This window comes from Rhinoderma darwinii, chromosome 2 (genome assembly GCF_050947455.1).
Source record: "Rhinoderma darwinii isolate aRhiDar2 chromosome 2, aRhiDar2.hap1, whole genome shotgun sequence".
Classification (NCBI taxonomy): domain Eukaryota; kingdom Metazoa; phylum Chordata; class Amphibia; order Anura; family Rhinodermatidae; genus Rhinoderma; species Rhinoderma darwinii.
The window spans coordinates 38,013,545-38,036,997 of record NC_134688.1 but is presented as its reverse complement, the minus strand read 5'-3'; the positions used below and the strand labels follow the sequence as shown (position 1 = coordinate 38,036,997).

Genomic DNA, 23,453 nt, shown 5'->3' with positions numbered 1-23,453 from the left:
TATATGGGACATAGGGACCTTTTAAGTCTCCTTAGGCTTCAGCACTTGGGTGCAAACACAACCTCTGCACCCCTAAAGTACGCCACTGGAAACAATCCTATGAGGTATTAACCAAATGTCCTAATTATAGGGAAAGTAAGTGGGAGAGAGAGAGAAGGGGGGGGGGTGCAAAAGAGGGAGGGTATGGGGAAGTAGGATAGAGAAGAGAATGGAGGTTGGAGTGCGGGGATAAGGGAGGTGTTTGGGAAGGATTAAAGGGAGAGAGTTAGGGAAATGGTTGAATAGGGAAATGGAAATAGGAGAGAGAGGGTGTGAAGGAAAGAGTCATATTTTTTCCGAAATTATAAATTTGCAAAAAGTATTGATTAACATTTTTAATATAATTTTTTTTCTCTTTGCTGTGGTATGGCGGGTGGTGGGAGGTAGGATTGGAATAATGTATAATTTATGCCGTATTTGTTATACAATATCCTTTCTTAAAAATGTGTAATAATTTAAATCAGGAAAGAGAGTGCAAGAGTTGAGAGAGAAGGAGAGAAAGAGAGAAAGAGAGAGGGGGGGGATTGATCTGAGTGCTGTCATCGGGACCTGAACCTATCAGATAAATTATGTGTGAAAGAAGCCTTGAAGCTCACCTTTAATACAGTATACAGTGAGTGTGTGTGTGTGTGTGTGTTTTCAATAAAACCTGCCCATTTTTCGCCTTATAAAAATTAGGATGTTGCTGAGCCGTTATACTGCTTTCAGACAGACAACGTGGTCATTCTGACTCTAATGGCTTATTAACCTGCGGACAGAAATTCATAATCCAGCTATCACATCCCTCCTATTGTGACCAATTCAGGACATCATTGATGATACAGGAGCCTTCACTGACATTCAGCATCTCTTTCCCCTCCTGGCTGAGAAACCCTCCTAAACCTTCCCTCCGCACTATATGCAATGAGTTGTGACAAGCTGTCAGGGTCACAATGTCACATCCGCCACCTTCTCCTCTGATGGGTGAAGAATTACAAAGTAAACAGAGATGTACAGTCTGGCAGCTGTCAATGCAATCCAACAGTTCTCACAAATCTAGATGATTATCAAGAAAATTGGAAACTAAATAGAAGAATACAGCAAACAGCCCCCGGTAGATGGATTTACTATCAACTCAGCGACTGGATGAATGTCCGTATCTTACTAAATATGGTGAAATGCAGATGAGATTTTAGATTATTAGCACTGATGTTATTAACAGTTTTTGGTGTCAGTTCCTACTGTATCTTAGTAAGATTTAGCGTGAATTCACACATAGCGGAAATGCTGTGGCTTTGCTGTGGCATAACCTAGTTATGTTTTGGAAGGGAGGAAAGAAACAGGCGCACCCAAAGTATCCCCAAGAGGAAGGCATGTAAACACCATGCCGATAAAGACCTGCTCAGTTAAAAAACATACCAGGCAGCAAATGCTAATCCCTAATCGACCATCTAGGTGTATGGCCAAATCAGTCATGAATACCCTTTTTGGACTCTGATCCTGATGCTGAAGGGGAACAGAGCTTCTGCCCCTTAAATCGTTGGGCAAGGGGGCTGTAGCTGGACTCCCGCCAATAAAAACATCTGACAAATCTCTATACCATGTCAGAAGTTTTATGAAACAAAAGTAACACTTTAAATTGTAACTAAACATTTAAAAAAACTTGTGACATGTCAGAAGGTTTGATCGGTGGGGGTCCGAGCACTGAGACCCCCAATCGGGTAAAAGTTGTGCTGCATAATTTCTGATCGGTTTTCCTCGGAGCGGTGTACGTGCTCAATAGAAAGTCTATGAGTCTGTACACCGCTCGCTCGGCATTCCGAGGAAAGCCGATCAGATACAAAGCAGCACAGCGCTCACCCGAGATTCGTTTTAGCGATCGGTGGATGTCTCAGTGCTCGGACTCCCACCGATCAAAACTTCCGACATGTCACTATGATCCTTTAAGTTACACTTTAAGAAAGGTTTATAATAATCTTAGAAGGAAAATGATAATGTTATTCTACACATGAGAATCCAGATCTGCAAATGCTGCAGAACGTTCTCTCTTTATAAAGAAGACGTCGTGGTAATAAAAATACACAGCTGGAACATATACATACACTGCTGGGGTCTGGGCGATGAGCATACAAACTGTAACATGTCTTATGTTAATAGAAGACACCTACACCTGCATTCTTCTCACATCCGATGTCTCCTGGGATAAACTCATCTCAAGTCGTCTCATACATGCTGGGGCTTGCCAAGGCTATATAGAGTTAAAAGTGAAATCCTGGTTTGGAACCACTTGTACAATTATATTAGGAAATTGCTATGCAAGCAGACGGTCTTATTTTCCAGGCAGGGGCTGACAGCCGTTGGGACAGAAACAATAATATTAGGAAGGTCATTGATTTCTGCAGGGAGCGGTAATCTGATGTATATCAAACAGACGGTGGCTGGACACCGATGGTGCCTCTTATTATGGTGAGCGAAGAGCAGCCTGTTCTACTGAAAGAAATACTCCATAGATACTCAGCAAATGTGAGTTCCCCGTTCATCTGAGACCAAGAGAAGTGAGCGATTCTACCCAAAGATGGTCCACCTCTACCTGAAAGCGGGCACCTAAAGCCAAGAGTACACATTACCTTGCTGGATGAAGAGATATGCGCTATGATGGATCTCTATCAATATGGCTGGCATTTCATGACATTAGAATGAACTTCCAAGTGAGTTGTATAAGTGCACATGCCAGTGATATCTTTGGAACTTGGTCTTAAAATAATTCTAGGTTAAGAAAAACTTCTGCAAAGGAACCAAAAGTCCCCTGCTGGTGTTGCCTTTCCAAACCGCAGTAGTAATAACACAATGAGAATAAATCAGTATTCTCAGCTCTCTTCTCAGCCTATGTTAACCCTATATTTCAGCTTTAATTATAAAGCACTTGCTAGCACTGGTCACCAGCCACCACCTCCCTCTCCCTGGCAGCTGGGACCAGATGTGTGCTCTATGAACTCTCCGCAACGTGTACAATGCTGTATCTAGAAAAGAGCGGGCACATTCAATGCTGTTACCCACGGGCTGCTTCTTCTATTGCAAAGCACGAGTCCAGGCATTTTTAGGTTGCTAGCTACCTAACAGCATGACTTACAAAATATTATTTCGGAAGGCTGAAAGACTCAGTAATGAATAATTGCAATGGGAAACCCATTTCCTTTAATCAGTAAAATACCCCAAAAATATCCAGATAGGGAATTTACATCATGAGCCCCGATTGGGACAGTGAGTGAGGACAAGCTGTGTGCAGCGCTGTCGAATATGTTGGCGCTATAGAAGTAACAGAATTAAAACTTCACTTACCTTCTGCTCTAATAAAGCACTTGCTAGTTTCTGTACTTCTGAGGTCAACAATGACGTCCCTCTGATAACCTTACTCAGAGCTGCCAGGGACTGGTGGATACTTTGAACCAGGCGGATAGCATTGAACTGTTCTAGGATGATGAAGGACAAGATGGGTGACCCGTGCCGCTCTGTCGGTGGAGACACCTTCTGATGGATCAAGTTGGAATTCTGAAAGCAGATTTATAAGATGTTATTGTAAATGAGGTTTCACATTGACGCACTTGTGTGTCATAGTAAAGTGTGATTGCTTCTAAAGTCTTAAAGGGGAACTCCCAAAGACACGTAAAATCATACACACACCCTAACCTAGGTCATATCCCCCCCCCCCCCATGCATCCCCTAGTTGTTTTAGAAGAGAATAATCCAGCTTCTGTCAGCTACCTTGATTACAAAAATCTGTATCTGCGGGTAGAAGCTTAGGCAACTACATATCCCATGATGCCTTGCCCAGGCATCACATTGGGAGGTATGGCCAGGACACATCGAGCAGAAGCTATAGTTTACTAATATCTAATTGTGAGTAGGATGCTAGAAAGACACAGGTCCAAGACTAAGGGACATGAAAATGCCCAGGAGAAGCTGCAGACCGTGCCCTGAGCAGCAGCATGCATGTCACAGGCAGTGTACATACACCAGCCAACTGCAGGGACAGATATGAATTGGTTGGTAATACCCTTACACCATCTACAGAAAGGGAGGCGATTCAGTGACAACAGCAGAATACACAGCGATAATAAGATTTAGGGTAGCAGCATTCCTACATTGGCACATATTACCTGATATTTTGTTATTCAAAAACCTAAAAGAGACATCAGACATCCTGATTACTGGTGAGAAATCACATAAGAAATTAGGATTTTCACTGGAGTTTCTTTAAAGAGAAATTAAGAAATACACATCAGGGAGTGTACAGTAGATTCTCCAAACTCCGTGGTCTCCATCCTGTGACTCTCCAGCTCTTCTAATGCTACACGGTTTTTTTAATGTAACATTTTCCCACTCAATACTACAAGCTTCACAGTTAATTTTGCCGAACAAAATACATAATAAAAATACATAATAACAAAAGAATAAAATGATGTTTTGATGACATCACTTCCATACGCTACGCAGGCTTGACCTAAATCATTAGATCAATGTGTATATTATTTATGCCTTAAAAGCAACTTGATGTATATTTTACCAGGAAGATAACACTGGGGAATATCTGTAATGTCTGGGTGAATTCATGCAATGTAACCCTTTCTTTGCAGGAAATAGGATTCTGAAAATTCTGTTTACTGATTTTATTGTTTATTTATATTCATATTTTTTGCATCTCTAAAATCCGTCATTTAAAACAAATGTAAAAGAGAAACCCTGTCAGCGGCAAGCTTTTCTGAGAGCTGCTCAGCTGACCTTGGCGGCTACTTGTGTAGTCAGTTCAGTTGTGCAGATTAATAATATCAGCACAGGAGGAGGCCACGATGAAGGATTCCGCCGTTTGTGTTCTGATTAATCCTGAGGCGATGTTCAATTACTTACTGTCAGGTGGAAGGAATCAGGCATTGCATATTGGAATAATGTTTAAGGAGTATCTGCCATCGGTAGACGTGCAATTTTCTCACCCCGGTTCTGCACATTCATGTGTGCTCAATGGGCTGTAGTCTGAAAGAATATGTGTGCTCTCTCTTATGGAGGCAGCAGCAAGGTTTCCTTACATTAGGACGAGGCGATAATAAAGTAATGGGTTTATTAGACCTTGCTAAGATACTGACTCTTCCTGTGGATAACCCGCAAAAGGTAGGAAGACTTATTTATTTATGTTGCGCCAACATATTCCGCAACGCTGTACAGAAGTTGTCATCATTCACTGTTCCCAGTGGGGCTCACAATCTAAATGCCCTATCTTTATATTTTTGGAGGAAACCAGAGTACCTAGAGGAAGCAAATACAGGGAGAACCAACAAACTCCATGCAGATGACATAATCCTTTCCCGCCCCATGACATAATAGTATGTAACAGCGAGCTGCCGTACTATTATGTCAAAGTGATGGTGCAGGCACGGCTTCTGCATCATCACCAGCGGGTGACTAACAGCCGACATCCTGCTGTGAAGGGTCATTAACCCCCGTAGATGAAGCGATCAGTAGCTATTGATCGCAAGTTCGCAACATCTAAGTGATTAATCAGAGGAAGGGGACTCCCTTTATGACCCAATCTGCACCCATGGGGTGCCGATGGGTTGTCATGGCAGCTGAGGGCGTAAACAAGGCCCCTGCATCTGCTATGTGTGTGCCACTATTAGGTACAGCCTATGGCAAGGTTTAATAGGTTGCTTGTCTTTAAAGCACTGACAGGCAATAATATTAAGAGTATTATTTAAGCAATCGCTTGAACCACCCTCCACCCCCCGAAAAAAAATGTTATTTTTTAATAAAGTTTATTAAAAAAAAAAGTTTCAAGTAAAAAAAAAACTCTAAAATTCATTTTCCATAAAAAAAATCCATCAATAACACAAATATAGTAAAAGTAAAAATAGAAAAAAAAATAATAATTTGGTATCGCTGAATTTGTAACGACCCATATAATACAGTTCAAATATTATTTATACCACACCTGAACGATATAAAAAATACCAAAGAATAGCGGTGGGATAGCATTTTTTCCCCATAAACCTTCCTAAATTTTTTTGTAAAAGTTAATCAATGAATTATATGTACTCCAAAATGTACCATTGAAATATATCACTTGTCCCGCAAAAAATAAGCACTCATACGGCTATGTCGGTTAAAAAGTTATGGCTCACTGAATAGAACAATAAAAAACGAAAATAAATTGCTATGTCCTAAAGGTCAAAATATGCCGTGACCTTAAGCAGGTTAAACTGAATGTACCTCCTTTGCTTTAATTTATTAATTGAAATAGGTAAAAATCTGTCTGCCACCACAACTATAGGGAGCTTTAAAGAGGTTCTGTCACCAGATTTCACAATACAAACTGCATACATTATTAAATAGATCTCTTAGACCTGATGAAGCTGGTGTACTTACTTTGAAATCTGTGTAAGGTTGGCTGTGTAATCCTTTCTCAAAGTTTTCCTGTCTAATATTAAAATTAGAATTTTTTGAGACCTAGTATATGCATGAGATCAAGTATATCCATGATTTAATCTCAATCTCCACCCCGCTAGACAGGAAAAGCTCTTATCAGTGTCCCTCCTCCCCTCGCACCATGCTAAAATCTCGCACATGCTCAGTACAAGCTGCAGTTTCCCTGGCTCTGCAGTGAGAGAGCCTCTCTTCCAGAAGCAGTTTTAGTGTGGAATTACAGCCTCTAACTTCATCTGTTGCTTTCATTTACTGCGGAGCCATGGAGAAAGTAGCGTGTACTGAGCATGTACAAGATTTCAGAATGGTGAAGGGGAGGACGAACACTGATACGCGCTCGTCAGCTCTAGATGGGAGGAGATTGAGTTTATATCATGCATATACTTTGTCTCATAAAACGCTAATTTTAATATCAGGCAGGAAAACTTTAAGAAAGGATTATACAGACTTTTTTTAAACGGATTTTCAAAGTGAGTACACTAGGTATCATCAGGTCTAACAGATCTATTTAAAAATGTGTGCAGTTTGTATTGTGAAATCTGGTGACATCCTCTTTAAAACTTACTGCATACTGTTATACATTAAACTCAATTTATAAAATAGTAATCAGCAAACTGCTAAGCTCCCCCTAGTGGTGAATGCAAGCAGCCGTTGATTTTAAAACGATGGAAAATAACTTTAAAGGAATCCTCTAGGTAAAACTGAACCATGATGTATCAATAGTCTAATAAGATGCATGCCGTTTATGTGTCGGCAAACTAAAGCAAATTTGAGTCAACTCACTGGGCCTGCTATATACAGTTCTCTTCTTTAGACCACCGAGGCTGACATACAGTTACACCAATATTTTATGCCAAAATAAATGTAATGGCACGGTTAATGGAGTGACTCTGAATGAGCAGTACATAAATACAACTTGCCTGTCATTATGGGGCGTGGCCCATGGAAATGATTCTTAAAAGTACTGAAGTATATGTAAAGGTTGTACTTACTGCCCACTGGCTTTTTCCAGCTTAGCTTCTATGCCTGGCCTTAAAGGGGTTGTCCACTACCAGACAACTGATGACCTATAGGTCATCAGTATATTATCGGTGCGGGTCCGACAACCGGAACCCAAACCGATCAGCTGCTCCGGCTGCCTGTGGGCACCGGATGTCATTGCACGGTATGCAACATATGGAGCCAGAAGCAGTTGGCTCCGTACATTGCAGAGCGGCTGTGCTGAAGAACTGCAGCTCTGCTCCTATTCACTTGAATAGGAGTAGAGCTGCAGTACTGTAGCTCGGCTGCTATTCCGTGGCCGGAGCCATCTACTTCCGGCACGGACGTCCGGTGCCCGGAGGTAGCCGGAGCAGTTGATTGGTGCGGGGTCTGGGTTTCGGACCCCCACCGATCATACACTGGTGACCTATCCTGTGGATAGGTCATCAGTTATCCAGTAGTGGACAACTGCTTTAATAATGAACATAGAGTTGAAAGCTTCGTCCCTTACTTACAACAGCGAACACAAGTCATTACATGTTACTACATAGTTTTTCAATCCAGGGCTTGAGGAGGGGTTTGGAGCTTTGAATTTTCTGGAGCTTGATTAATTAGAAGAAGATATCATATGGCTCAATATATATAAGTACTTAATAAAGTACTGTGACGGGTGTAGATATGATGTGGAAAAACCCTTAGCAAGAAGGATAAGAGGCGAAGAATTAGAATTACCGTTTCCCTGTAGGGTAAAGGCACTGTTGAGTCACACACTATTCGAATACATTTAGTAAAATAATTACGGTCTTTTATACAGCAGGAGATTTGGGGTGGATTCACACGAGGCAGATTTTATTGCAGAAATTTCTGCGACTGAAAATCCGTTTCATTCATCTAAATTGAACTTGCAGAAATCCATGTGTTTGCTACAGAAAAAAACCCTTTCAGATGAAGGAAATTGATTTTCCGTTGCAGAGATGTCTGCAAAAAATCTGCTGCGTGACTGCACTTTTGTGGTGTCCAAAAAATATGTAAATAAATAAAAAATCGTCAGATCTATATTTAAGAAATGCACAATAAATTGTTTCATGCAGATTGTAAATGAAGAAACAAAAAAACCTGTAGGCATACACGTTGTATATAAAATCTTACTGTAAAACATTTTTTATATACCGCGCGGTATGCATTTTTACAGGATCCACCTGTATTGAATAGCGTACAAGTACAACTACAGTACGTTCCAAAGCCGATGTTCACCCAAAACACTGCAAACGTAGTGCAAATAGACCAGCGCTGAGTTATTGCTAGGTGTTATCAGTGATGCAAATGACTTGAGGTAATGCCCCAGGACGAATGAAGCAGGGGTAGAATGAGATAGCGCTGGGTTTTTCAGGTTGGGACTAGTAGCATCCCTATGTCAGTAAGGTGAAGTTGGACACTCATAAAAGCTTTTGAAGGGGGTAAACCATTGTTTCTTGCGCATCGTTTTTACGGAATTCACTGTGCAATTAAAACAACATGTTACCTTTATTCTCTGGGTCAATCCGATTACGGCGATACCAAATATATATAGTTTTTTTCTATATTTTACTACTTATTACAAGTAAAAACCTAAGTGTAAAAAAGAAAATTTATTTTGTGTCGCCAAATTATGTTCATGCTCTTTGTCTGCATTATTAGATAAATTAAATTAAGAGTTTTCATCTCCATTCCCATCATGTTTTTGGCCTATATTTAGCGTATAGGCCGGGAAAAACTCCCAATGTATGTTAAACATAAGCGGTGACTGATGCCTCGCAGTGGCATCTGTTACCTATAGACTATTATAAAATATGCTTAGACTACTAGGAGCTTTTCATGACGTACAGATGTAGCAAAGCTTAACACGTTTAAATACACAGTTGCAGCAAACTTTAAATTGACACTTACAAAAGTAGCACCAATTAATAAATTATTTGATTGTTGGGGGCCCCACCGATAGTTAGAATGGGGGTCCAGAACCTCCTGTTCAGCCCCACTGCCCGACCGCAGTGAGAAGGACATTTACTGGGGCGGCGGTCAAGCAGGTTTGCTGCCACTCTATTCAAAGTCTATGGGAATGACAGGCAAAGAAGAATACAGCGCTCGGCTATTTTAGATTTTGGGGGGTGCAGTGAGGAAGGAGGGGGGTTCAGGACCCAGAATTTTAGATTCTGGGAATACCCCTTTAACACAATAAAAGGCATTCAAAAAGTCAAGTTAAACTTGCTACATCAGTATTTGTTAAACGCATTCCATATTAGTCTAAGGGTGAGGGATGCCACTGTGAAAAGTATACCAGCTATAAGTATACCAGTTCCACAGAGGCCAACAGGACTTTTGGCCTCCTCCAGGCTAATGGAGCCTTATGGGAAGGTTTATCGCGTACATCGGGAGCTTTCCTGGTGTACACACTAAATGTACATCACCAACATGATGTGAACAGAGCCTTACTGTTACTTTGCAGCTTCTATACAATTCAGGTTACACAAAGAGTTTTGATCTGCTAGTTAAAATTAAAGGGTAATTCCATTTGAATGTTTTATGGCAAAAGATGACACTGGTGTGATCCGGAGCTGGACATACCTCCCCCCAATTCCCAAAATCAAAGATTATCTCTAGAGCTTAGAGATTTGTGTGTGTATTTGAGATTTCAATCACTCAGAATCTCCAACAGAGAGCTGTCAATGAAGTATGAAGTTGAAGTGAGGAAAGCCTCAGGGCAGCTCTGGAATCTCTGACATGGCTCTCACAATAAACAGCTATTGATTTCAATGGCACTATAGATGGCAGGCACTGTGTAAGAGACACGGAGTGACAATCATTTCTTACATGTGATAAAGTATTTCTCGACAAATCACTATAAACCCCTTCTTTTAGAAATCATGAGGGTCCCAGCTTATTTACTGAATATATCAGTTCAGAAGATACATTAAAAAGAAATTCTCCTTTAATTCACCATAAGAAACTACTCTTCATCCCAGAGATGTTTGTAGATGGAAGAAGTCTATTGACTGGGCCAGATGAAAGGATGAGAGGAAAGGGAGTACACGACTAAAACATACTCTGAGTCATTGGGGAAATTTATTGCAAAAAAAACTTATGACTTTTGCTGTATTATGATACGTCCCACACAGTTTAAAAAGGGGCATGGATTCGGAAAAGGGACAGAGTCACCTGCGGCCCAACAAATTTTTCACAATGTACGCCAGAAGCCAGCATAAATGATGACAGGTCTATGCCAGCTCACAGCTGGAGTAGATTTTAGCTGTGTAGACCACAGGGCTGTACAAGGTTGAGTACCGTGCCGGGCCGTACCTACCCCCTCGATCAGGACAATAAAATGAAAAAATAAAATAAATAATACATTATATATATATATATATATATATATATATATATATATATATATAAAGGTAGAAGAAAAAAGCAGCACTACGTAGCTATATAAGCTGGTGCTATGCGAACCTGACCCTGATCCAAACGGTCCTATAGACATGTGAAGAAATGATCGCAGCACTCCAAAAGGTTGATGTCAAACAAGAATGTGGTTTATTGTTCCATGTTTCAAAGAATAAGCTACGTTTCAGTCCTCTCACAGGACCTTTTTCAAGCTAGAGTGACATGTGAAAAGCAGGGTTTTTATACCCATGTGCAAACAATGCATAATCATCAGTGATCAATGTATAAACGTGCAAATAAGGCCAACATTTGACTAATAAAATATAAAAAAAGTGCGCAGCACAATATATCATTGTTCCAAAAGATGATACATACAGTGTATATTACAATTCTGTGTTACATAACAATGTGTTCAAATAATTACAAAACATCGAACAAGTATACATATTAGTGAAGGGGAGGAGTTTCGAGCCACTCACCAATCGTCGAGCCTCCGATAAATTTGATTTGTGCAAGTGCTGTTTCAATTAGAATCTACGATCCTCCAGCGTCTGCAATAGTCAACAGCGCATGCGTAACAAAGCGTTATGCAAGAAGGGACCGACATCCAATCAACAGACGGCGTCCCGGGTTGCCATGACAGCAGTCTACAGCAGCCTATCAGGAACAAGCTCATCCCGAGCTCTTGACATCGCTCAATCAACATATAAAATATAAGTATTATTTATTTCTTAAAGGGGAAAATGCCTATATGTCTCACTTGAGATGTAAACCTTGTACTCTCCACAAAGCCATAAAGAACTTTACAGATCGGGTCATTGTCTCAACACCAACACCTATAATGTAGTGTATCAGACAAGCTCCATGTCTAGTGTGGTCTGTCACTCACACCTTCGTGTGGTGGCTATCCATCATAGACATAACGGTCAAATGCATTAGAACCAAGAAGCAATAGGAGTTGAAAGGATATTTTATTAGAGTAGGCAAATCCCTTGTTATATAGAACTCGCATGTTATATAGTAATGTAGGCAACTCATATTGTCTGTTGAACATTGGCAGACGGAAGAGGAAGAAAAAATATCAATAGATATATATGATATGCAAAACAATTTATTGTAGTGAGTCTGTTGTTCGCCGACGGTGTGTGGCTCATCCACATACAATATTTCAATTCTAAAAAAGAGAAAGTAAAGAACAATGACTAAAAATGACTTTCATCACGTCAACATTATACTTCATTAAAAATTGCCAGATAGGAAGTAGAGGAAAGAGGGCAAAACTCCCCAAAAAAGCGGAAAAAATTACACAAATTTAGTATTTATTAAGATTATCTGGGCATAAGTCTAGACACCTGAAAGTCAACATTGAGACCATTAGGTCTCAATGTATTAAGTTTGTAAATCCACGTTTTTTTAGAGCAGTAAGCCTGTCACCACCACGTTTCAATACCGGTATATGGTCAATGATCATAAAACGAAGGTCACTTTCACCGTGTCCCTTATAAAAAAAATGTTTGGACACCGGTAGATCTTTTATTTCTTTTCGAATGGTATACCTATGATTGTTGAGGCATGTCTTCATGTCACACATTGTTTCTCCAACATATAGACGTCTTCACAGACACCAAATCACATATACAACCCAATCAGAACTACACATAAAAAAATGCTTAATTTTAAAGCTCTGACTGGTGTCCGAATGTACAAAACACTCCCTTTTAACATCAATGTACAGTTAATACATCCCAAACATGGAAAGCACCCCATTTTTCGTGGTTTCACGTATAGTTGTCTTTTTCCAGTATTACTTATAATATCCGATTTCATCAATCTATCCTTTAAATTTGTGGGACGTCTATATGACATAAGGGGACAAACGTTAAATTGCTTAATCTCACTATGGCCTGCCCTTACTAGTGGCCAATGATGTCTGATGATATTCCCTATCTCGTGGCTTAAATCATTATATGTAGAAACAAAAGGCATCCTATCCAAATCCTGTTTCTTGCAATGTTTGCATAGTGCCTGTTCTCTAGAAAATTGTTGTACCCTATTTTTCTGTTTGTTAATAACTCGTTGCGGATATCCTCTTCTTATAAAATTGTCAATCATGCACTTAAAAGTGGGATCAATATTTTCTTACTCATCCACAATCCTTCTGACTAAATGATAGCGCGTCTATAATTCTTCTAGAATGACAACTGTCATAGTGGATAAGAATATTACGATCCGTAGGTTTAGTAAAGAGTTCAGTATGTAAACTCGTGCCAGAAATAATTACTTTGGCATCCAAAAATTGTATCGACTCTCTTGAAAATACCAAAGTAAATTTAATATCAAGATCAATCTCATTGAGAAATTTATGGAAATCCAAAAGTTGAACTTCTGTGCCCAGCCTAATGAGGAAGACGTCATCGATGTATCACCACCACATCAGCACCAGGCTAAAGTGGTGGGACACAGACAGATATCTCCTCAATAAAGGCCACAAAAATGTTCGCGTATGTAGGTGCGACATTAGAACCCATGGCTGTACCAACTTTTTGCATATAAAGCACATCGAGAAACCTAAAGGATTTGTTTGTAAGTATAAGTGTAAGTAATTGAAGAATAAATTCTAAGTAATTATTTCTGGCACGAGTTTACATACTGAACTCTTTACTAAACCTACGGATCGTAATACTCTTACCCACTATGACAGTTGTCATCCTAGAAGAATTATAGACTCCCTACCATTTAGTCAGATGTTGCGTGTGAGGATTGTGGATGAGGAAGAATGGATTAAGGGCAGGCCATAGTGAGATTAAGCAATTTAACATTTGTCCCCTTACATCGTATTGACGTCCCACAAATTTAAAGGATAGATTGCTGAAATCGGATATTATAATACTGGAAAAAAACAACTATACTTGAAACCACGAAAAATGGGGTGCTTTCCATGTTTGGGATGTATTAACTGTACATTGATGTTAAAAGGGAGTGTTTTGTACATTCGGACACCAGTCAGAGCTTTAAAATTAAGCATTTTTTTTACGTGTAGTTCTGATTGGGTTGTATATGTGATTTGTTGTCCGTGTAAACATCTATATGTTGGAGAAACAATGTGTGACACAAAGACACGCCTCAACAATCATAGGTATATCATTCGAAAAGAAAGAAAAGATCTACCGGTGTCCAAACATTTTTTTGATAAGGGACACGGTGATCGTTTTGTGATCAGTGATCATATACCAGTATTGAAACGTGGTGGTGATAGGCTCACTGCTCTAAAAAAAAACTGAATTAGAGTGGATTTACAAACTTAATACATTGAGAAATAATGGTCTCAATGTTGAGTTTCAGGTGTCTAGACTTATGTCCAGATAATCTTAATAAATACTAAATTTGTGTAATTTTTTTCGCTTATTTGGGGAGTTTCGCCCTCTTTCCTCTACTTCCTATCTGCCAATTTTTGATGAAGTATACGGTTGACGTGATGAAAGGTATTTTTATTAATTGTTCTTTACTTTCGCTCTCTTTTTTTAGAATTGAAATATCGTATCGGGATGAGCCACACACCGTTGGCGAACAACAGACTCTCTACAATAAATTGTTTTGCATAGTATATATTTATCTATTGATATTTTTTCTTCCTCTTCCGTCTGCCAATGTTCAACAGACAATATGAATTGCCTACATTACTATATAACATGCCAGTTCTAAATAAAAAGGGATTTGCCTACTCTAATAAAATATCCTTTAAACTCCTATTGCTCCTTGGTTCTAATGCATTTGACCGTTATGTCTATGATGGATAGCCACCACACGAAGGTGTGGGTGACAGACCACATTAGAGATGGAGCTTGTCTGATACTCTACATTGTAACAAAAATAATAGATCTGGAGTGTATATAAAATATAACTTTTACTGAGTTTTGTTAAAACATTTGTAATTTACGACATATGCACATAAAAACTTTTCATGTGCCAAAGTTGCATGCAGTTTTTCATGTATTTTTTATGATATGCATTTTCAACATGGTTTTTAAGACAGCAAATAAGTCCACCTATATAAGGTTTCTTAATCTGCATTGTTTAGTTATTATTCTCTTCAGGAGGTTCTCCCACATATGTTTGTTTTTCTTTACTTTGCATGAAAGACATATAAGGGTGATATAAAGGTTTTTAGGGCAGTTGCTCTCCTACCCCTTTTTCCGATGTTAATAGTCCTTTAACAGTTGTCTCCAATGCCAGGATAGTGGTGAGCCTCTTAATAGGTAGTAAATGTTAGATAAGTATTCTCCTAACGCGTTTCTTCCTGACCAAATGATTCCTCAGGGGAGATAGGTCAAAAGTGCAGCTTCATCCAGGTTCGTGGGAGGCTGCATAAAGATTAGTGTAGCTGTCTAGCCGAGAAAAATGCTTTCTTGTAAAAGCATGCTTGCAGTGGCAAGAGATCAAGCTTCCCGTATGGGAAGTCAGTAACAACGTCCGTTCCTGGCGTCTGACGTCACTAAACTGAGGGATTCCCTGTCTCTTTTATATCCGGTTATTCCCCCGAATACTCCCTCTAAACGCACACCCCCTGTGACGTTTGCGGGCGTGTGTCTTGTATGGGGCAGTGACTCGCCGCGCGACCGCAGCCGCACCGACACAAGGCAAACTATCCATGTGTCAGCTGAGGCAGCGATCGCGCCGTGAGCCACCGACCCCAATCCACGTCAGGGTCGAGCTCCCTGCTGTCTCTCCTAAAGTGGAGATATATGCGGTCTGCAGACAGCGATTCTGTTTTTCGCTGTCTGCAGACGCGTAGTCAGGGAAACGGAGATAACTCCGCCCCTTCTTGTGTGACGTGGCAGCCAGACACTGGCTGCGACGTTACATCAGTTTCCCTCTCAACTGTCAAGTCCCCAGCGTCTCATACAGACGCTGCAGATCTGTGTTGGAGTGGGTGATTAGACAAGAATATCCTGTCTATCTGTGAAAATGGAGAGCTCGGCCGGTCAGTGAGGTAGGGGTGGATTGGGGGGAAAGGAGTTTTTTGAAGGATCTTGTTCGTGTTTGGTGCATGAGAGCCGGGACAAGAGAATCCTTGATCACGAAGTTCTCATCCCTTTCCAAGGAGACTAATGCGTTGTTCTCATTTCTGGTAAGATTAGTTAGTTTTCTCTGAATGTTGATTTTCTTGAGGTCACTAATGACCATTTCTTGACCGAGGTTTCTCCAGTAGGGGGCATTTTCTGACTTTTCGATTTACAAGTTGTAAAGGGACAAGTCCCTCTCTGTTTGTCATTCGAGGATAATAGATCCGCTAGATCTCTTACATGTGGTAATTCCTTTAGCGTGATTCCCAAATCCTGACATTCTTTCTTATCTTTAATTCTGTATAACTTATGCCATTTTAATTTCCTTGTAAACAAATGGATGTCCTTGACCCAGTTGAAGATGTCAAAGCCAGTGGTGGGTACGTATGATAGGCCTCTGCTAAGGACGGAAATTTCAGTGTTAGTTAGTTTTCTTTCAGATAAATTGATTACCGTTAATTCATTCTTTTTTATTATTTCAGATTGCTTGGTTTGTTCCGTAACTGATATGGTGTTCTTGGACCTTCCCTGTCTAAAAATGGGGGTGTTTCTAAGTTGAATCCAGAATTTTGGCTGGTTCCTGAGTGGCTGGAGATGCCTAAGTTTTGCGACAAGTCCCATCTTTTTGGGGGATTTCTATTTCTTGAGTAGCCTCTTCCTTTATTTGGTCTGATGGAATTTCTACCTCTATTTCCTCTGGTCCAGTTCTGATAATTTGATTCTTGATCAGTGTAATCAGTGTCTGTTGAGGATTGGTCCGTTTCAGTTTTTGATCTTACTTTCTTGGTTTCAAACGTATATATTTTGTTGTCCCTAAAGTCTTGTAGATCCCGAACAAATTGATTGTTTCCTTTCTGTTTAAGTTGAACTGGAATTTCTCAAAAATATTTTGCAGTGTGAGTTCTTTTGCGCTGTATTCTGGTTCCGTTTTAAACTTTAGGACTATTTGAATTTGTTCTTTTAATTTCTTGGTTGTAATGTCCAGAACTCGCTTTTCTTCGTCCAGCAGAATTTGTATTAGTCTGAGAGAGCTGTTTGTGGCCGCTTTCCCACCTATGCATTAATTCAGGTGTCTGCAATCTTGTTGCGGGCATAAGCATGATTACATCTACATTATAGGTGTTGGTGTTTAGACAATGACCCGGTCTGTAAAGTTCTTTATGACTTTGTGGAGAGTACAAGGATTACGTCTCAAGTGAGACATATTAGGCATTTTCCCCTTTAAGAAATAAATAATACTTACATTTTATATGTTGATTGAGCGATGTCAAGAGCTGAGGGTTCGTAACTCTAACTACGGGATGAACTTGTTCCTGATAGGTAGCTGTAGACAGCTGCCATGGCAACCCGGGATGCCGTCCGTTGATTGGATGTCGGTCCCTTCTTGCATAACGCTTTGTTATGCATGTGCTGTTGACTATTGCAGACGCTGGAGGATCGTAGATTCTAATTGAAACAGCACTTGCACAAATTTGTCTGAGGCTCGACAATTGGTGAGTGGCTCGGAACTCCTCCCCTTCACTAATATGTATACTTTTTCGATGTTTTGTAATTATCTGAACACCTTGTTTTGTAACACAGAATTTGAATATACACTGTATGTAACATCTTTTGGAACATTGATACATTGTGCTGTGCACTTTTTTTTATATTGTATTAGCCAAATGTTGGCCTTATTTGCACATTTATACATTGATCACTGCTGATTATGCATTGTTTGCACATGGGTATAAAAACCCTGCTTTTCACATGTCACTCTAGCTTGAAAAAGGTCCTGTGAGAGGACTGAAACGTAGCTTATTCTTTGAAACATGGAACAATAAACCACATTCTTGTTTGACATCAACCTTTTGAAGTGCTGTGATCATATATATATATATTTATATAATACATACAGTGGATATAAAAAGTCTACACACCCCTGTTAAAATGACAGGTTTTTGTCATGAATTAGAACTTTTCCACCTTTAATGTGACCCATAATCTGTACAATTCCGTTGAAAAACAATCTGAAATTATTTTGAGGGGAAAAAGAAAAATAACAAAACTACAACACAGTGGTTGCATAAGTGTGAACACCCCCTTATAATTGGGTATGTGGTTGTGTTCAGAATTAGCCAATCACATATAAACTCATGTTAAATAGTAGTCACTACACATTACTTAAAGTGATTCTGAGTAACCCCATATAAAGTTCAGCTTTGCTATTAGGATTTTCCTGACATTTTCTTTGTTGCATGTGAGAATAAAAGCCACGGTCCGTAAAGAGCTTACAACACATCAAAGGGATCTGATTGTTGAATGACATCAGTCAGGAGAAGGGTACCAAAGATTTTCCAAGGCACTAGATATACCATGGAACACAGTGAAGATAGTCATCAAGAAGTGGATTACATTTGGCACAACTGTGACATTACTAAGAACTGGACGTCCCTCAAAACTTGATGAAAAGACCAGATGAAAATTGGTCCGGGAGGCTATCAAGAGGCTTATAGTAACATTAGAGGAGCTGCAGGACTTTCTGGCTGGTACTGGTTGTGCAGTGTATGTGACAAAAATCTCCCGTATTCCTCATATGTCTGGGCTGTGGGGTAGGGTGGCAAGACGAAAGCCTTTTCTAAGAAAAAATCCAAGACCAGCTACTTTTTGCAAAGACCTTCATCAAGTCTGCCAAAAGCATGTGGTAAAACGTGTTATGGTCTGATGAGATGAAGGTTGAACTTTTTGGCCATAATTCCTTAGGGTATTTTTGGCGCAAAGCCAACACTGTACATCACCAAAAGAACACCATACCCACAGTGAAGTATGGTGGAGGCTGTATTATGCTTTGGGGCTGTTTTTCTGCAGCTGGAACTGGGGCTTTAGTCAAGGTGGAGGGAATTATGAACAGTTCAAAATATCAGTCAATATTGGCACAAAATCTGCAGGCTTCTGCTAAAAAGCTGAAGATGAAGAGGAATTTCACCTTTCAGCATGACAACGACCCAAAGCAGAACGTCCAAATCAACAAAAGAATGGTTTCACCAGAAGAAGATCAAATATTTTGAATAGCCCAGCCAGAACCCAGACCTGAATCCCATAGAAAATCTGCCAATTACCAAGTCAAGATGTGCCATGCTGATAGACTTCTACCCAAAAAGACTGAATGCTGTCATAAAGCCAAAGGGTAATTCAACAAAGTATTAGTTTAAGGGTGTGAAAATGTATGCAACCACATTATTTTAGTTCTTTATTATTATTTTTCCACCCTAAAAGATTTCAGTTTGTTTTTCAATACAATTGTACAGATTATAGGCGACAGTAAATGTGGAAAAAGTTCTGAAATGATTCGTCTTGGACTGATTTTGTAACATGACAAAAGCCTGGCCTTTTAACAAGGGTGTGTAGACGTTTTATATCCACTGTATATATACACATACATACATACATACAAACATACCACCGCTTTTATCTAGATCCCTCAAGCCCCCACCAGGCCGCGCCGCATACAATGCCCTGATGCTAAGCAGCATTGGGACGTCATATGCGACGCAGCACACAAGGACCTGAAGCTGGCCAGCACCAAGACCTTGTATGTGCCATGACCTGATGTAGGAGTCTGGTGGGAGTTTGAGGGGATCTGGAGAAAACCGGAGCAGTGAGGGGAGGTAATTTTTTTTTGTATGTCTGAATGGTGGGGGATTGTGATGAGTGAAGAGCCGAAGATGCGACAAATATACTAAGCGGTGTGCTGCTCTGAAAAACAAATGGTCGTATCTTAGTTCAGTGGCCTTTAACTAAGGCAGGTGTATAAAACACCAGTCAGTAATTGTGCCCCACTGTATTTAATGGTTTACTGAGTCTTTGGCTGAGTTTTATCTGCACTGTAATCCTGTATTCAGCCCTGTGTGACACTATGTTGATACTTTATGGCAGTGTTATTTAGTCATTGTGGGGAATTATTCGGTCACCGTAGTTTCTGTCATTGTATGGCAGTATTATTCACTCAATAAATGGCATTATTCTTCACTCCCTGAATAACGGTATTCTTCACTCACTGTTTGGCGGCATTGTTCGCTCAATGAACGGCACTATTGTTAGTTCCCTGTATAATGGTTTTTATTTGCTCACCATATGATGCTATTTTATTATTCAATCCCTATACTATGATTTATTCAATCATTATATGACAAAGAGTTGATGTAGGGCGGAGAAAAGTAAGAATTAGTTCTAGAATTGCCACATTCTACGTTGGTCAATGTGAATACTTTTCAAAATGTTGCAGGCTATGGAAAGGTCTCAAGTATAAAGCTAAAGGTCTAGGCTTGTGTTATTTCCAGCTTTTTTGGCATCAATAAATAGTGGAATTCATTCAAAATGTAATTCCCAAAAAGTTGCAATGTCTCCGAAATGATTTCAGGTGTACCGATGCCCTTCTATTATGTGTGACACGTTGGTAAATTAGCCCTAATGTGCACACGTAATAGAGCCATTTGCATACACTGATACACGTTTAAGTACTGCCTGTGCTTCAGAGCAGAAAGTCATTTCCTCAACTCTCCAAGAGCTAAAAGTGATCTTCTCTTTGTGATACTCAATTTATAGTGCTTCATATTATAGACAGCTAAGTGAATAATAAGACTACAGACACTTTCCAGGCACAAGTCCAATGAGTAAATAGTTGATGTTGCTTGCTGAATATTCATGGTTTCCAAAACCCTTTGAAAGCGCTTCGCTGTATTAATCAATCTCTTTAAGCATTGGGCATTTTCCCAGTAACACAGTAAACTCGAGAAAGAAAATATACAAAATCGTAGTGACACCACAATTAGCTCTTTAATATGGACATTTGTGCATAAGGGCAACTAACACAATGCAGTAAATGTACTTTGATCCGGCATCAAATAGGACCGGATATTTGCCAGATTATCAAATATTAAAATAGAAAGACAGTCCTGATGAGTAAAACTCAAAACCTGAACAAAAGTTAACAGCTGGAATTAAGGAATCTCATTGTACTCTAAGGCTGGGTTCACACGAGCACATTAACGTCCGTAATGGACGGACGGATTTCGGCCGGAAGTCCCGGACCGAACTCAGTGCAGGGAGCCGGGCTCCTAGCATCATAGTTATGTACGACGCTAGGAGTCCCTGCCTCTCTGCAGGACAACTGTCCCGTACTGAAATCATGATTACAGTACGGGACAGTAGTTCCACGGAGAGGCAGGGACTCTTAGCGTCGTACATAACTATGATACTAGGAGCCCGGCTCCCTGCACTGAGTTCGGTCCGGGACTTCCGGCCGAAATACGTCCGTCCATTACGGACGTTAATGTGCTCGTGTGAACCCAGCCTAAAGCATACTCCTGTGCATGTACTTTTTTATGCACTTTTGATTGGGAAAAAAAATGACTCCCATTATATTTAATATTTTCTTAGCTGTACAAAATCTCCATGCTATTGTCAAGATCCTCAATTGTCACTCACAAAGAGTAGAAGGGCTGCTGTGCATATCCTAATGCATAATAATCCTAGCAGGGCCCGCCTTAGGTTGGATGGCGCCCTGTGCAGGATTCTCTATTGCTGCCCTCCACAAACCAAAAATGAACCACATATATAGACACACACATACTGGAACATACTAGTCCTTCTCAATGAATTAGAATATCACCAAAAAGTTAATTTATTTCAGTAATTCAATTAAAAAAGTGAAACTCATTATATAGATTCATTAACCCTTTCAGGACCAAGGGTCCTCGATGCCTCAATGACCAGCCCCATTTTTTCAAATCTGACGTGTCATTTTATGTGGTAATAACTCTGGAATGCTTTTGCCTATCCAAGCGATTCAGAGATTGTTTTCTCGTGACATATTGTACTTTATGTTAGTGGAAAAAATTTGGTCTATAAATTCATAGCTTATTTGTGAAAAACGCCAAAATTGAAAGAAAATGTGCAAAAATTATAATATTTCAAATTTTAAATGTAATCTACTTGTAAAACAGATAGTAATACCACACAAAATTGTTGCTAATTAACATATGTCTACTTTATATTTGCATTGTTTTTTGAACATTATTTTATTTTTCTAGCACGTTACAAGGCTTAGAACTTTAGCAGCAATTTCTCACATTTTCAAGAACATTTCAAAAGGCTATTTTGTCAAGGACCAGTCCAGTTCTGAAGTGGCTTTGAGGGCCTTGTGTACTAGATAGACCCCATAAATCACCCCATTTTAAAAACTGCACCCCTCAAAATATTCAAAACAGCATTCAGAAAGTTTATTAACCCTTTAGGCGTTTCACAGGAATTAAAGCAAAGTAGAGGTGAAATTTACAAATTTCATTTTTTTGCTGAAAGTCATTTGTAATACATTTTTTTCTCTAACAGAAAGTTTTACCAGAGAAACGCAATTCTATATTTATTGCCCAGATGCTACAGTTTTTACAAATATCCCACATGTGGCCCTAGTGTGGTAATGGACTGGAACACAGGCCTCAGAAGCAAAGGAGCACCTAGAGGATTTTCTGGTCTCCTTTTTTTAGAATATATTTTAGGCACCATGTCCGGTTTGAAGAGGTGGTGCCAAAACAGTGGAATCTCCCCAAAAGTGGTTTGGGAAACTACACACCTCAAGGAATTTATCTAGGGGTATAGTTAGCATCTTGACCAGACAGGTTTTTTGCTATATTTATTGGAATATGTCTGTGAAAATGAAAATCTACTTTTTTTCAGAAAAAATATAATGTAATTTTTACAAGAAATAAAGAATAAAAAGCGCCCCAAAACTTGTAAAGCTATTTCTCACGATTACGGCAATACCCCATATGTGGTAATACACTGCTGTTTGGACCCACGGCAGAGCTCAGAAGGGAAGGAGCGCCATTTGGCTTTTGGAGCGCAGATTTTGCTTACTAGTAGTTGTTTGTGGTTTTGCTGGTATTTCAGTTTATAATGTGGGGGCGTATGTAATCTGTGCGGAGTACATCAGGGCATAATAAGAGGGTATAATAATGGGGTAAATAAAGAATTCATAGATGTGTGGCCGGTGTCGCACTGATAAATGGTGTCCAATCTTATCCGCTTTTGGCAAAATTTCTGTTGCTATATTCTGAGCGCCAGAACTTTTGTTTATTTTTTCTCCACCGGAGCCGTGCGAGGGCTTATTTGTTCCGATACAATCTGTAGTTTTCATTGGTACCATTTTAGGATACATGTGATTTTTTGATCACTTTTTATTTGATTTTTTGGCTAGCAAAATGACAAAAAAAACATACATTTTGACAATGTTTTTCGTCCTTTTTTTTACAGTAATCACGGTACGATTACGGCGATACCATATGTATATCATTTTTTTATGTTTTGTGGAGTTTGCGCAATAAAATCACTTTTCTATAAAATAATTTCTTTTTTGTGTAACCATATTCTAAGAGCCGTAATTTTTTTTATTTTTCAGTCAAAAAAGCTGTGTAAGGGCTTGTTTTTTGTGGGACGGGTTGTAGTTTTTATTGGTATTATTTTGGG

General features: G+C 39.6%; 1 protein-coding gene across 7 annotated transcripts in view; it reads right to left on the bottom strand.

Annotated features, from left to right (window-relative positions):
- Positions 1-23,453, bottom strand: part of DYNC2H1 (dynein cytoplasmic 2 heavy chain 1) — a 372,805-nt gene that overhangs the window by 82,383 nt on the left and 266,969 nt on the right. For all 7 annotated transcript variants that reach the window (XR_012881305.1, XM_075851543.1, XM_075851542.1 and 4 more), the window contains one exon: positions 3,358-3,567. Coding sequence is in view for 6 of the 7 variants with exons in the window: in XM_075851543.1 (XP_075707658.1) it covers positions 3,358-3,567 (210 nt within the window). In the remaining variant the exon portion in view is untranslated. The remainder of the gene's footprint in view (positions 1-3,357; positions 3,568-23,453) is intronic.